Source organism: Manis pentadactyla, chromosome 2 (assembly GCF_030020395.1).
Source record: "Manis pentadactyla isolate mManPen7 chromosome 2, mManPen7.hap1, whole genome shotgun sequence".
Taxonomy (NCBI): Eukaryota; Metazoa; Chordata; class Mammalia; order Pholidota; family Manidae; genus Manis; species Manis pentadactyla.
This window is the reverse complement of record NC_080020.1, coordinates 82,204,271-82,218,430: the sequence shown is the minus strand read 5'-3', so window position 1 is coordinate 82,218,430 and position 14,160 is coordinate 82,204,271. Positions and strand designations below refer to the sequence as shown.

The 14,160-nt window shown below is 39.1% G+C and overlaps 1 protein-coding gene across 5 annotated transcripts in view; it reads left to right on the top strand.

The window, feature by feature from the left end:
* PDE8B (phosphodiesterase 8B) overlaps positions 1-14,160 on the top strand; it is a 265,564-nt gene that overhangs the window by 140,792 nt on the left and 110,612 nt on the right. For 2 of the 5 annotated variants that reach the window (XM_036914124.2, XM_036914127.2), the window contains one exon: positions 1,453-1,509. In XM_036914124.2, coding sequence (XP_036770019.1) covers positions 1,453-1,509 — 57 coding nt within the window. Of the gene's footprint in view, positions 1-1,449; positions 1,510-1,943; positions 2,166-14,160 lie in introns of those variants that run through there. The other 3 variants (XM_036914122.2, XM_036914126.2, XM_036914125.2) reach the window with 2 other exon arrangements.

The following is a 14,160-nucleotide window of genomic DNA, read 5'->3' as shown; positions in this document are numbered from 1 at the left end:
TGAAACATTAAAGGAATTTGTCATTGGTCCATGGGCTCAGGGACTCAGGGTGCCGAGTTGGTTTTAGTTGTGCCAGGTGCTGTGGAAGGGCCCACTGTCAGGAGGCAGCCTCCCAGCAGTGCACAAGAGGGCATCTCTGCCCTCCTGAGACCCCGCTATAGAGAGCCAAGAGACCCCGACAAGCAGTCGTCACCAGTGGGCTAGTTTGGGGAAAGGCCAAATCTCCCTGCACCACAGCCTCCCACGAAGATGCCGAGTTGGGGTGGGGGGACCAACCTGACAGAAGAAAATGTACCATTGCACGTGATATAGTAGGTGCTCAGTAAGTAAAACTTCTTGTAGTTTAAGACTTGCCACATCTTATGTGTCAGCAGCTCACGCTCATGTTTTGGAAAAGATTCACACCATGCCCACCAGGAGTTAAGCATGGGGAAAGGGGAAAAAAGGAGAAAGGGAGATTTTTAGTCTTCAAAAGTATAATTTAAAGTTCTGCTTTGCTTGTTTTGTTTAACTTATAAAGTCTCCTCTGGCCCTTGGATCACTGTGGTGTCTCTGGTCCTGTGAATTCTGATTCCTGCTGAAGGTGTCCCATCTGACTAACAGGGCCCAAAATAGTATGTGGGAAGCAGGATGAGCTTCCAAGCAGTGACAAAGTAACTAGAGCCTCCTAGAGAAAAACAAAATTGGGTCCATGGAGATGAGGCCAAGACCTACAATCCCATAATCTAGAGAAAAGCCTTCTTAAGAAATCAAGTAAAGCAACTAAAAAAGACAAATATTTTCTTTATACTTGAACCCAAAGGCAGTTAGGTGGTGTTGGCCCGTGAACACCTGAGCTCATTCGTGGAGTCGTGGGGCACAGGTTAGCCTTTTGTGATCATGGTGTGGTGTTACTCAGGCTGAGGAGCTAAAACTGAAATGAATAGTTTATTCATGGCAAACCTGGGGAAGAGTATTTGTCTTCCTGAGGCATGACCATAAGGAAAATCTAATATAGGAACAGCTCTTAACCATAGAAATGCTTTAGCAAAAAAAATAAATAAATTTTTACTCTTTGGAAACTTTAGAATAATTCCAGCTTAGCATGGTGCCCAGCACACAGTAGGTGCTCAGTAAATAATTATTAAATTGAGTTATTTTCCCCCATAGAACAGTACATGCTTATTGTAAAAACCCATGCCCTTAAAGTAACAATAATCTGAAATCCCATGACTTGATGTTTGGGATATATCCTTCCTGACATTGTCAATGCATATAAATGTATATACTCTTTTACAAAACCAGAATTATATTGAACATGAAGTTTTGTACACTGTCTCCATGTCAATAAGTTGGATCCTTTTATATAGCATCTGCAAAGTGGCATGAGGTAATATCCTGTATAAGGAAGACTTTGTCAGTTCTTGTAGTTTAAGACTTGACACATCTCATGTGCCTTCCTTTATTTAGCAGGTGTCTTCTGCGGAGGTACGCATTGGGCCCATGAGACTGACGCAGGATCCCATTCAGGTATGCCTCCGTTACTCTGTAGGGGCTTTGTTTCCAGAGCGCATGGTTGTATGAGCACCGTCTGAGGGGCTCTTCTGGTACCACAGCAGATAGCCATCCTTGCCTCTACATAACCCCCCTGCAAGTATATATCTGTGTATAAATGCTTGTTTTTATTAATGTCTTACTTGAGGAATCAGATTGTTTTCTTGAAGACTTAAACATTGCCCCATTGTGTATAAATATGATAAGTAGATTGTATGGTGGATTGTGATGGAGAATGACTCTGCTACCCAAAAGCTAGCCTGTTCCACATCCTGCTGCAGCTGGAAAAGGAAGAAGCTGGGTGGGGCAAAGGGTAGGGCTTTGCCATGAGCCACAGCTGGGTGTGAATGTTGGCTCTACCTTTAACCAGTTGTGTGACCTTGCTTGTATTGCTTCACTTCTCTGCCCAGTGCCCTGTTTGTGGAATGGAGATGACAGTGCCTCTCAGAGGAAATTAGGAGTTAAGTGAAATAGCATCATGTGCCTAGAAGACTGCCTGGCAGTGGGAGTAGCTCAGTATGATAACTGTTGTTGGCTGGGAAGAAAGAATGACAAAAGGCTCCCATTTCTTGTCCTGTGTGACTGCAGCCAAGCAGCCTTCTAGGATCTGTGATGGAGGGAACCAGTTCCAGGTAGAGAAGGCCCGGTGCCTGTAGCATCAATTTCATTCTAGCAGTGATGGCAAGTGCGTCCCTCTCACAGCCCTCTGACTTCCTGTGACCCCTTTGGAGACACATGAATGGAAGGGGTTTGTACCCTTTTAAATGGTTGTTAAATCTCCGTTTGCATGTATATATATATATGCCATTCTGGTGGGCTTAAGTGAACCTCCTCCTTATAAAAACTGTTCCTTTTTAGCATCTGGAAGCTTGTCTTGTGCTTGGGACAAATGAAGTTGCAGAAAAGATGTAAGCAAATCAACCAACATGTAGTTGAAAGTGAAAAACCAACCAAGGACATGTACTGTTTGATTGATGAGCAAATGGAAAAGAAAATAATGTTTTATTGTTGCTTAGAAAAGGAAATGCAAATCCAGGGAAAGGAAAAACAAAAGAGATCTAAGCTTGGGAAAATCTGATGAAAATAAACTTAGGAGAGGGGAGAGAGAAAAAATTTACTAAAGCAAACACAAGCCACAACTATTTGTATAGAATACAAACAAGTGGAAAATTCCAGTAATCATTCTGGGGGCATGTACTTTGTAGTTCATTTTGAATAAAGCCAGTGACAAAGGATATGCTAAAAATGTTTATTCCCAAAGCAATCTCCAGAGTATTTCTTGGGGTTCATGTGGTTTTAACTCAGTTAGTTTAATTTACCTTCATTTTTGCCCTGTGCTATATTGGCAGTTATGTTAATGATAAGGATGTCTCATTCTTTTAAAAATGCAATTTGTTAAACTGTAAAGTATTTCAAATATTCATAAATGTATATGTGTATTCCCTATTTTTTGTGTGTGCGCTGGGTACTCTATTTTAATTGAAGTATCACTGATATACAATCTTATATTGGTTTCAAATATACAACACAGCAGTTCAGCTGTTCCCCATATTATTAAAACCTCACCCCCACCAGTGCAGTTACTATCTGTCAACATAGAAAGATTTACAGAATCATTGACTATATTCTCCATGCTGTACTGTCATCCCCATGACCAATTTATATTATGATTGAGAATTTTTGCCTTTTATCCTGCTTCTCTTCTCCACCCATCCACCCCAACACCATCCCCATGGTAACCCCTAGTCACTTAGGGTCTATGAATCTACTGCTGTTTTATTCATTCTGTTTTGCTTTGTTTTTATAGGCTACAAATAAATGAAATCATATGGTATTTGTCTTTCTCCACCTGGCTTATTTCATTGAGCATAATACCCTCTAGTTCCATCCATGTGTTGCAAATGGCAGGATTTCTTTTCTTTTTATTGCTTGATAATAATCCATTGTGTTTATGTACCATCTCTTCTTTACTCATTCATCTGTTGATGAATACTCAGGTTGTTTCCATATCTTAGCTATTGTAAATAATGCAGCATAAACATAGGAGAGCATATATCTTTTTGAATTAGAGATTTATTTTCCTTGGGTAAATTACTAGAAGTGGAATTACTAGGTCAAATGACATTCCTATTTTTAGTTTTTTGAGGGACCTCCATACTACTTTCCACAGAGGTTGTACCAGCTTACATTTCCACCAACACTGTAGAAGGAAGCCCATTTCTCCACATCCTTGCCAAACCTTGTTATTTCTTGTCTTTCACATAGTGGCCATTCTAACTGATGTGAGGTGGTATGTCATTGTCTTGTTGATTTGCATTTCCACTGATTAGCGATGTGGAGCTTCTTTTCATGTGCCTGTTGGCTATACGTACTTCTTCTTTGGAGAAATGTCTGTTCAGGTCCTCTGCCTATTTTTTAATCAGGTTATTTGTTTTTTTGGTGTTGAGGCATATGAGCTCTTTATATATTTTAGATATTAACTCCTTTTTGGACAAATCATTTATGACTATAATCTCCCATACCATAGGGTGTGTTTTTGTTCTGCTGATGATGTCCTTTGCTATACAGAAGCTTTTGAGCTTGATGTAGTCTCAGTTCACTTTTGATTTTATTTTCCTTGTCCAAGGAGATGTGTCCAGGAAAAAGTTGCTTATGCTTATATGTTCAAGAGATTTTTGCCTATGTTTTCTTCTATGAGTTTTCTGGTTTCATGACTTATATTCAGATCTTTGATCCATTTTGAGTTTATTTTTATGTATGGAATTAGAAGTAATCCAGTTTCATTCTCTTGCCTGTAGCTGTCCAGTTTTGCCAACACCAGTTGTTGAAGAGGCTGTCTTTTCCCCACTGTATATTCATGGCTCCTTTATCATATTTATTGACCATATATGCATGGGTTTATATCTGGGCTCTCTATTCAGTTCCATTGATCTGTGGGTCTGTTCTTGTGCCAGTACCATACTGTTTTGATTACTGTAGCTTTATAGTATATCTTGAAGTCTAGGAGTGTAATCTCCACAGCTTTGTTCTTTCTCAGGATTGCTTTGTCTATGTGGGGTCTTTGTGGTTCTATATGAATTTTAGAACTATGTGTTCTAGTTCATTGAAAAATTGATATTTTGATAGCAATTTGCATTGAATCTGTAAATTGCTTTGGGCAGGGTGGTCATTATGACAAATTATGACAATATCTATGAACATGGGATAGATTTCCATCTATTTATGTCTTCTTTAATTTCTCTCATGAATGTCTGATAGTTTTCAGAGTACAAGTCTTTCACCTTCTTGGTTAGGTTTATTTCTAGGTTACCCATTCCCTCTTTTATCATATATTAACAGTATACTCTATTTGTTTCAGAATTTTTTTTTCAGAAACAAAAGATTGCAGATACTGTTTAAGCCCTTATTCATACCTTTGTCCCCCACCCCAAAAAGTAACCCCTACTTGGATATTGATTATGAGAAATATTTGTGTATTTATTCTACATATATATGTATCCATTCATAATAATTACTTGTTTTGAATATTTTTAAGCTTTATTTGAAAGGTGTCAGGCTCTAGGTATCATTATGAAATTTTTCTTTGTTCATTGTCATTTGATGTCATGTAAAAGAATCAGTTGCTTAAATATAAGGTCACAAGGACTTACTCCTTTATTTTCTTCTAAGGGTTTTATAGTTTTAGCTGTTATATTTAACTGTATGATTCATTTTTGAATTAATCTTTATATATGGTGTGAGGTAGGGCTTCATCCTGTTGCATGTGGGTATCTCGTTGTCCCAGCTGCATTTGTTAAAGAGAATATTCTTTCCCCATTGAATTATCTTGGAACCCATGTCAAAAATCAACTGGCTGTAATTGTGAGGGTTTATTTCTTGATTCTCAATTCTATTCTATTGATACATGTGTCCTTGGCCAGTACCACACAGTTTTGTTAACTGTAGCTTTGAAATGTGAGCCCCCCAACTTATTTCTCAAGATTATTTTTGCCTAACTGTATCCCTTGTATCCTCATGTGAATTTTAGGATCAGATTATTAATTTCTTATGTGCAGAGAACCAGCTGGGATTTTGATAGTGTTTGCAGTGAATCTTAGATCAATTTTGGGAGTATTTCTCTATTAACAATTTTGTCTTCCAACCCATTAACAAAAGATGTTTTTCCATTTAGATTTTCTTGAACTTTTTTCAACAATGTTTTATAGTTTTCAGTGTGTTTTTCATGTTTTTTAACAAGTTTATTTCTGAAACATTGCATTCTTTTTGATGCTATGACAAATGAATTATTTCCTTCATTTCATTTTTGGTTGTTCATTGCTAATGTATAGAAATTCAATTTTTTTGTGTATATTGATCTTCTATTCTGCAGCCTTGCTGAACTCATTTATTAGCTCTTAAAAGTTTTTTGTAGATTCTGTAGGATTCTTTATATACATGATCTTGTCATTACTTCATCCTTTCCAACTTCAATGCCTTTAATATGTTTAATTGTCCTTTGGAATCTCCAAAATCATGGTGTAGTTTTAGAAAATACTTCCAGATCTTAAAGTGGTAGTACCACATTATACTCCTACAAACAACAGGAGAATTCTGGTTACTCCAAATCCTTGGTATTATTTGATGTTTCAGTCTTTTAATTTTAGCTAATCTAGTGGGTGAGTAGTACTATCTTATGGTTATTTAAATTTTTATTTCTCTAAGATTAATAATTTTGAGTGTTACTTGCTTATTGGCCATTCTTTTGTTTTCTTTTGTGACTGTTTAGTTAAGTCTTCTGCCCATTTGTAATTGGGTTGACTTTTTAAAAGTTGAGTTGTAGAATTTCTTTATGTAAGTAGTTTGTCAGATTTCAAGAATATTTTCTTCTAGTCTATGGCTCTTCTAATTGTTTAGAAAAAATTGTTCTAAAATTGTTCTAAAAAAATGTTTTTACAAAATGTTAGTGTATTCTTAATTGTTACATAGCCTTGGTGACTGTCCCTTTTATTATTATGTAATGTCCCTCTTTGAATTTTTGCCTTAAATTCTATTTTAGCCGTTGGTAATATTGCCAGGGCTTTCTTTGGTAAACATCTTCCTGGTATATTTTTTTTCTGTCTTTTCATTTTCAATTTTCTTTACAACTTTATATTAAATATATTTTATGCAAGTAGCACATAGCTTTCTTTTGCTAAGGACTATTCTGATATGTCTCTTAATAAGTGAGTTCAGTCTGGTTGCACAGAGTGTGATTACTGATTCAATTAGTCTTATTTTGTATTTTCTATCCTATTACCCTTTCTCTTCTTGTTTCTGCCTTTTGTCAAATTGAGAGTTTTCAGAAACTTCTGTTTTCGAAACTGTAGGTTGTATTTCTGCTTAGTGGTTACCCCTAGGTTTTTTAATGTGCATGCTTAGCAGTAAAATTTTATAACCAAGTCTGAAATAATAACTGTATTTCTGTCATCTCAAACATATAGTCCTCCACAAGAATTAAGTATCCCTTAACAGTCCCCACTCACCATTACTGAAAAACAATTGTCTGTAATTTTGGATTTATTAGGCGTATTGACGTACCAAAATATTCTTAACTTGGACTCATAAACGATGACATATAACAATGAAATGAGTATCGTGAACCCATCAATAAGCACCAGAGCTGGAATGTTCCCAGGGCTGCTATGGACCCTCCCTGCTTCCCATCACAGGAGTTTGGCCCCAAATGACAGCAGATGCAAGTGGTTAAGATATTTCTCTGAGTGAGGGACAGAATAATAGATCCTTTTTAAAAAGATTAGAACTTAGCTTAGAACCAAGGATGCCTTTACATGTGTTCTCATTCAAATGCAGCATTTAACTCGTTGGTCCATGGAGTAGTAACCTGGAGTCCCTGCATGTCCCAGGCTCCATACTAGGTGCTGCAGGGAGGAGAGAGAGGGCACAGTGCTCTCTGGCTCATCAGTTTATTATAACACTCTAACTTTAGGAGCAACAATACCTAGTTAGGTGTTTTGGTGCCACTGTTACTGACAGTTTTGCTTAGAAAACCATGCTTTGTCCTAGAGTCTTCATTTTAGGTGTGGGTTTTGTTTATTTGATTGGAGAAACATTATCCTGTTACTCACTGGCATGCCAAAAATGCTAATTAGTACATCAACCAGAGCCCTTAGGGCTTGGGAGGAACTTGCTTAGTAAGAGTATCAGAATGTGGCTGCTTTTGAGGGTCTGTTTCTAGTCCACCGGGGAAACTGGCTCCCACATCAGGACATGGAACAAGGGCTCCCTGTGGCCCCAGGAGCTGGCAGGAGCACTCTTCAGAGTGGAATGGGTGGAAGTGATGGAGAGAAATGTAGCACAGTTTGTGGCAACATCTCTCCTGGGCAAGTGGCTGTGACTCACAGCAAAAGTCATATTTTCCAGTCTTGGCAAGAAAATAAAAGGTAGGGGAAATATTATGAGGCATATCAACATATCATCTGAAAATCAAGTGACCTTTTCTTCAGCAATGTCTGGAGCACAGTTACTTCCCCAGTGTGTAGAATTGACATGTTTCTGCTTAGAGTACTGGCCCCCGCCCCTCACACTGGGCTTTCCAAATGAACTTGGAAATGAATCCTCACAGCTGTGGCTTAAGCTTTTTCCTAGCAGGCAGCATGTCCCTTCGAAATTTATTCTTCTGTATTGCATGGACATGGATTTTTCTGGAACCCTATGTATTAGGGGTTTTATATATTGGAGATCATGTGGCTTCAGGGAGTTATCCTTCACATATTGAGTGAAATGACTGAGTGATAGAGATGTTCAGACTCAGTAACTTGCTGCAGTTGGCACTTCCCATCCTGCCTGTCCTTAATGCTGCTACCGAGTGGTGTCCTCTCCCTGGCTCAGCCAGTTTTGGGGAACAAAGAATTGATAGGAAGTCTGGTCCCATTATTTAGGAGGGTAAAAATAGAACAGAGGAAGCCACTTAACATAATGATTACACAGGCTCTGGGATCAGGCTGACCTCGGGTCAAATCTAGCTAGCTGGTGGCTGTGTGTGAGTCTCTTAATCATTCCAAGTCTCAGTTTCCATGTCTGTAAAATGAGGATGTCTACCTCCAAAGAACTGTTAAAGGGTTATTGAATAAGATAGTATATTTAAAATACTTTCAAGGGCTGGCCCTTAGACAATTCTCATCAAACTATAGCTTTAATCACTTTCTTCAGGACATTTAAGGAAAGCTTTCAAACCATTTTTTTCCTCCTACTGAATTGACCTCTCCTCTGATGAGATTGCCCATTTGTTTACTATTATGAGGCTATACCTAGATGGTTTATACATGTGATCTATTATAGAAGCTTCTTGTTTTTGCCTAAAGCCAAACCAGTATTCTGAAAATTGGACATTTAATACTAGATATTGGTTATCCATTAGGAGACCCTTATTTATAAAGAAAACTAATAATAACAACACGTAAATTGTCTTCTTCAGGTTAAGGCAAAGTTAGTTTTGTCTTTATCTTTTTCATAATTCAAAAAAAATAGTTACTTTCAAGTGGAAAATAACTTCACCAGAGAAGACAGTCTCATTCTAATTTATACGTCAAAGATGGATTATGGCCATTCTCAAAAAGATGCTTTTCAGCACTTCCTTGATCAAACTGGTCAAAGGAATGGTTACAAGGATTTCTAGCAAAGCCTGATCCATGGAAAGACCACTGAAGGAGAGTCAGGAGCTGTGGGTCTGGCTTTCAGCCGCTCTGCTTTGGGAAGATGCAGCCTTCATCCATGGAACGCAGGTCCATGGGCCACCTGAGAGTCCTTTCCTCCTCCGAGTGCTGAGAGTCATGACTCCTGTTCCTGTCATGGCCACTGAGGGTTCCCCCTGCCCTAACCAGTCACCTGCAGCTACTGGCCACCCCTCCACAACTCTTACACCAAACCCCTGCACTTCTTTCTCTCAGCCCAGGGCTGGGTCAGCCTTTATGGCCTTCTAGAAGATGGGTCAAAAGATGAGAGATGGTTCCAGGAAGAGTTAGGTGAGCCTCTCTGTGGAGACAGAGGGAGACCCTGCATGGCAGTGTGAAGTCTTTGTAGTGATGTTTGAAAAGCAGTACAGGTAGCCCTGGCCATGTACAGCTCCAGTGTGCACAAATTTCAGTTTAAACACCAGACCCCACCAACAATTCCCAATTGTAGTTACATCATATTTTAACTGAATAATTGCATGGAGTACAAACTTCCCTGCGAGTTCTTTAGCCCACAAACCACAAGGTAAGTAACAAATGCACAGGGTGATCAGTGATCAGTCACATCGCTGGGATTCACACCCACGGGTGGCCTCTGACTGTTACTCAGTCCAGCACAGGCAGCAAAGTGTGTGGTTGTGTTGCCCCCTATCTCCCTGTGATGACACACATGACATGACACAAAAAGAGATCATTAAAGGGGGAAGTAGCCAACAAAGATGAAAGGGCAGCAAAGAAATGCCAGATGTGAAACGTGAATCAAATGTAAGCGGAGTTAGAGGAGAAATAGTGGACTGTGGGAGTGTTGACACGGCTGCCCTCAGAGGGTCTAGGCAGGGAGCAGAGGAGGTCAGTCAGTTCAGGTTCATCAGAATAAGTGAAGAAAGTGGTTGTGAGGACAAGGACGAAGTGTCACAGAGGAAGTAAGGCCAGCAAAAAACTGCACATTAATTAAAGGACCTTTAGGGATATTTCTGACATTGGAAGTGCAGAGCACAAAATGTTGGAAGCTGCTGTAAACTTAGTTTGTGATTCACCAAGGCATAGAAAACATGCTTCCCCGTACCATAATTTATACAAGGAGAAGAAGGCAAGCACCATTCAAACTACTCTTATTAGGTTTTTTTAAAAGAACGTTTAAATTCTCCATATTTATATTTTAAATTATAGTGTACCAAATTAGTGTACTTTTTTCATTTCCCTATTGATAATGAACAATAAAGATTTAATGTCTTCCCCAAAAATGTCTAAAGGTCATGGGACAATCATTGTTACCATTGTTTATTAAGATTGCTTTTGAAAAATTAAAAATTAAAAAAAAAAGATTGCTTTGCATGGTCAATTTTGTGGCCTGACACTGCCATGCAAAGTGAGGCCTGCCTGTGGTTGTGTTCCGATCCTGGTCAGAGCCCAAGTAGGTGAAGACTCCCCCCGGAAAGAAGACATTTCCTCACTGTCCCGGGCCTCTTTATGTTCCACTCTTTGGCTGTGTTTATAATGGTATAGTGAGGCTAATACAACATAACTGCTTCCTTCCACGCGTTCTCCTGTGCCTAGATTCTTGTCCTGCATGCCCTGTCCGTGCTCTGTCTATAGTTACCGCTCAGTAGTGTGTTTACTGTACTTACATGTTACCTGACACTCTCTCCTGCTCAGGTCCTAGGGGCAGAGACTGGGCTATGTCCATCTCTATCAGCATTTTACTCCCAGTTCTCAACATCTCATGGGATAGGTCATCAATAAATATTCTTTTAATAAATGTTCTGCACATTAGAGTGAGTAAAAGGGTTTATTTTTTTACAAATCAAGTTCATTTATATGCCTTTGATATTGACCTTTTGAAATGGCAAAATGATTTTATGGGATTTGCCTCAGTGAGTGGTCAATAAAGGTTTACAAATGGCCACATCTAACAAAGAAACTAAATATTGGTACAGAGAATGTTGAACCTGAAGAGCAATTGTATTGCCCATGGGTTTGTTTGTGTTTTATTCTTTGGCTGCAAGTAAAGCTGCTTTATACAGAAAAGCAAATAAATGAATAAGAAATACATTAGAAAGATTGTTCTCTCTTTTTATTTTCTGTTTTTGCAGAATCTGAAGAGTTGAAAAGCCATGGCTTAGAAAGGGTGGATGTGAGCCATCTCTGAGTACAACAGGAGTTTAAGGTTCTTCCTTTGGTATCGCTACTCTTACTGAACCATGGGTCCCAATTCCCAGCCTCTGTGTGTCTCTCTTCACACTCCAGATTCCTGAAAGTGAATATCATTAGCTCAGCTGTGGCTTGAGAGATAAGGACAGAGAGTCCAACCCTGACTACTCGAGGCCACCACTTTCCTAGAGAAGGGCCAATTTTCCAGGATAGGCAGATATCAGTAAAAAGTGATTACTGTAGTACTTTAAAATATATATCTTTTCACTCTTAAAGATTTGCATTTTGCTTGGGAGTTGAATTATTGAATAGTAGTCTTTCTGAATTTTTTATAAATGGAAAGAATTTTAAACACTACCCAAATAAATTCTCTAGTGAATGCTTTTTTTTTTTTTTTTTTAGTGAATGCTTTTATAATAGAAATACTCCTGTTTTAAAATGTAGACTTTATTATTATTCAGGTAGAGTAAGGCTGACAGATCAGGAGGCAAGTATCATTGAAAAGATGGTTTATTACTCAGAGTTCCCTGTAGGAGGGGCATTCCATGCCCTACAGGATGAGCACCAGGGTTGGTTGGGAGGATAGGGAGCAAGGGAAGATGTGGGCAAGAGCCTCAGCTGTGCTTTCCATGGGAAGGAATGGGGAAGGCAGGACAAGCAGGTTTGGCTAGTTTGAATCATTTTAGAGGCATCTGGGGCCTAGGGGTACCCCCAACGGTCTGGCACCTGGTCCTGGAATGCTTAGGGCAGGTGGAGAGTGGTCCAGAGCATTAGAGCATGATAAAGAGGTGGTGGTGGTATGGGCTCTGGGTTGGTTTGCCTGTGAAAGTACATTCCTAGGCAAGTCAGCTGCTGTCTCTAGGAACAGGCTAGCTCAGAGGGCAGCCTCTCCAGGGTCAGGAAAACTCTAGACATCAAAACATCAGAAATACAGACAATAACAAGGCATGGCCAGTACAACTCTTCACCTAAACTAGTTAGTTTTGTAAATTTCCACGTGAAATCCAGTTTAAGCTCCTAAAACGGCCTATATGGCTTTACTGTGATCCAGCCCTCTGCTGTGAACCTGACTTTCTCTCCTGCCCTGTCATCTGCCCCTCTGCCACACTGGCTTCCCTTTAACACTGCAGGTAGGTGTCACACTGTGGGGGCCAGTGGAACTCCCTCTCCTCTGCTTGGAATGCTTTTCCTTCAGATACCAACTTGGCTTGCTTTTCTGTGTCCTTCAGGCAGTTGCTCATATGTCACTTTCTCAGTGAGGCCTACCCTACCCACCTTCCTACTGCTACCAGCACCTACTCCTGATCCCCCTTTCCCTGCCCTATGGTTTTAAAAAAGCATGTATCACTTTTAACATTCCATATCATTTGCTTATTATGCCTGCGTTTGTCCCTCCACCTCTCCAATGCAAGGGGTCTTTATTTTGTTCATCAACATACTGTAAGCAATTAAAAACAGTGGCACATAGTAGGTACTCAGGAAATATTTGTTGAATGACATTATTTTTCCAAAAGTGGAGCACTCCAGTCTTTAAGGGCGTGTAAGATGTAGGAAATTAATATCTGTGGCAATGTCCAACATGGCAAAAGAGTTGTGTTCTTAGTCAAATGTCAAGACATACTGGTATGAAGGAAATATAAAGCACTGGGATTCTTGATCAGCAATCTATAATTCAGCCAGACAGATGAGAGACAAGTTCTGTCACCTTTCTGACTTTTGGGTCTTCATTTTGATCTTCTCATGTTAATACTACAGCTTCACCAAGTAAAGAACTATTGGCTTTTTGCATAAATCAACTTATTCTACCTTATTTTTTCCATTATAGCTTCTTTGTTAATAGTTTCCCTTGCAAGGCTTTCTTTTCACTATCAAAATCCACAAGGCTGTGCCTTCACTTCTCCTGGAAGAGCCACTTCCCATTGCTTCCTAGAAGTAGTTCTACAGTCAAAGACTTTTAAGAACACCCTGGACTTTTATTTAAAATCAGAAATAAGACCAACTGTCCAACCATTACCACAACATTTTTTAAATGTCTTATTAATTGAAAATTGGCAATATATAGGAGAATAGAAATAGGCATATAATGGAGCTCATGGACCCATCACCCAGCTTTGCCCAGAGGGAGCCCTTTAATAAGTGTGGCTGCCTCGTGTGTTGCTGGCATGGCATTTCAAGCCATGTGCTAAGAAAATGTCACAGTCACACCAGAAAAGATTATTTATTTTCTGGAAACATGGCATTTGGCAAAACAGGAAATGATTCAAGCAGTGTAAAACAACATTTTAGATATGTTCAGATATATAATGATAAAGAATTATTGGAGAGGCTCGGATATGAAACGGTATTGTGGTTTACTTTTTAAAGAATCTTTAACAGGTGCATATGGATGAAATGACATGATATGTGGGATTTGCTGAAAACTAATACAAGAGTTGGGAAAGTGGGTAGGGATAGAGATGAACAGAGATTGGCTGGGGATTGGTTACTGCTGAAGCTGGGTGATGGCATACATGAAGTTCATTATATTATTGTGCTATTATTCTATATGTTGCTAATTTTCAGTTAACAAAACATTTTTAAATGTAGTGGTAATGGTTGGATAGTTTGTCTTGTTTCTGATTTTAAATGAAGCACATACAGTATTTTATCATGAAGAATGATGTGGCTCTTGGCTTAAAGGCTCTTCATGTTGAGAAGCTACTGTTCTTACTTGTATAGACCAGAAATGGATGCTGAAGAATAATAAATGCTTTATCAATATCTTGAG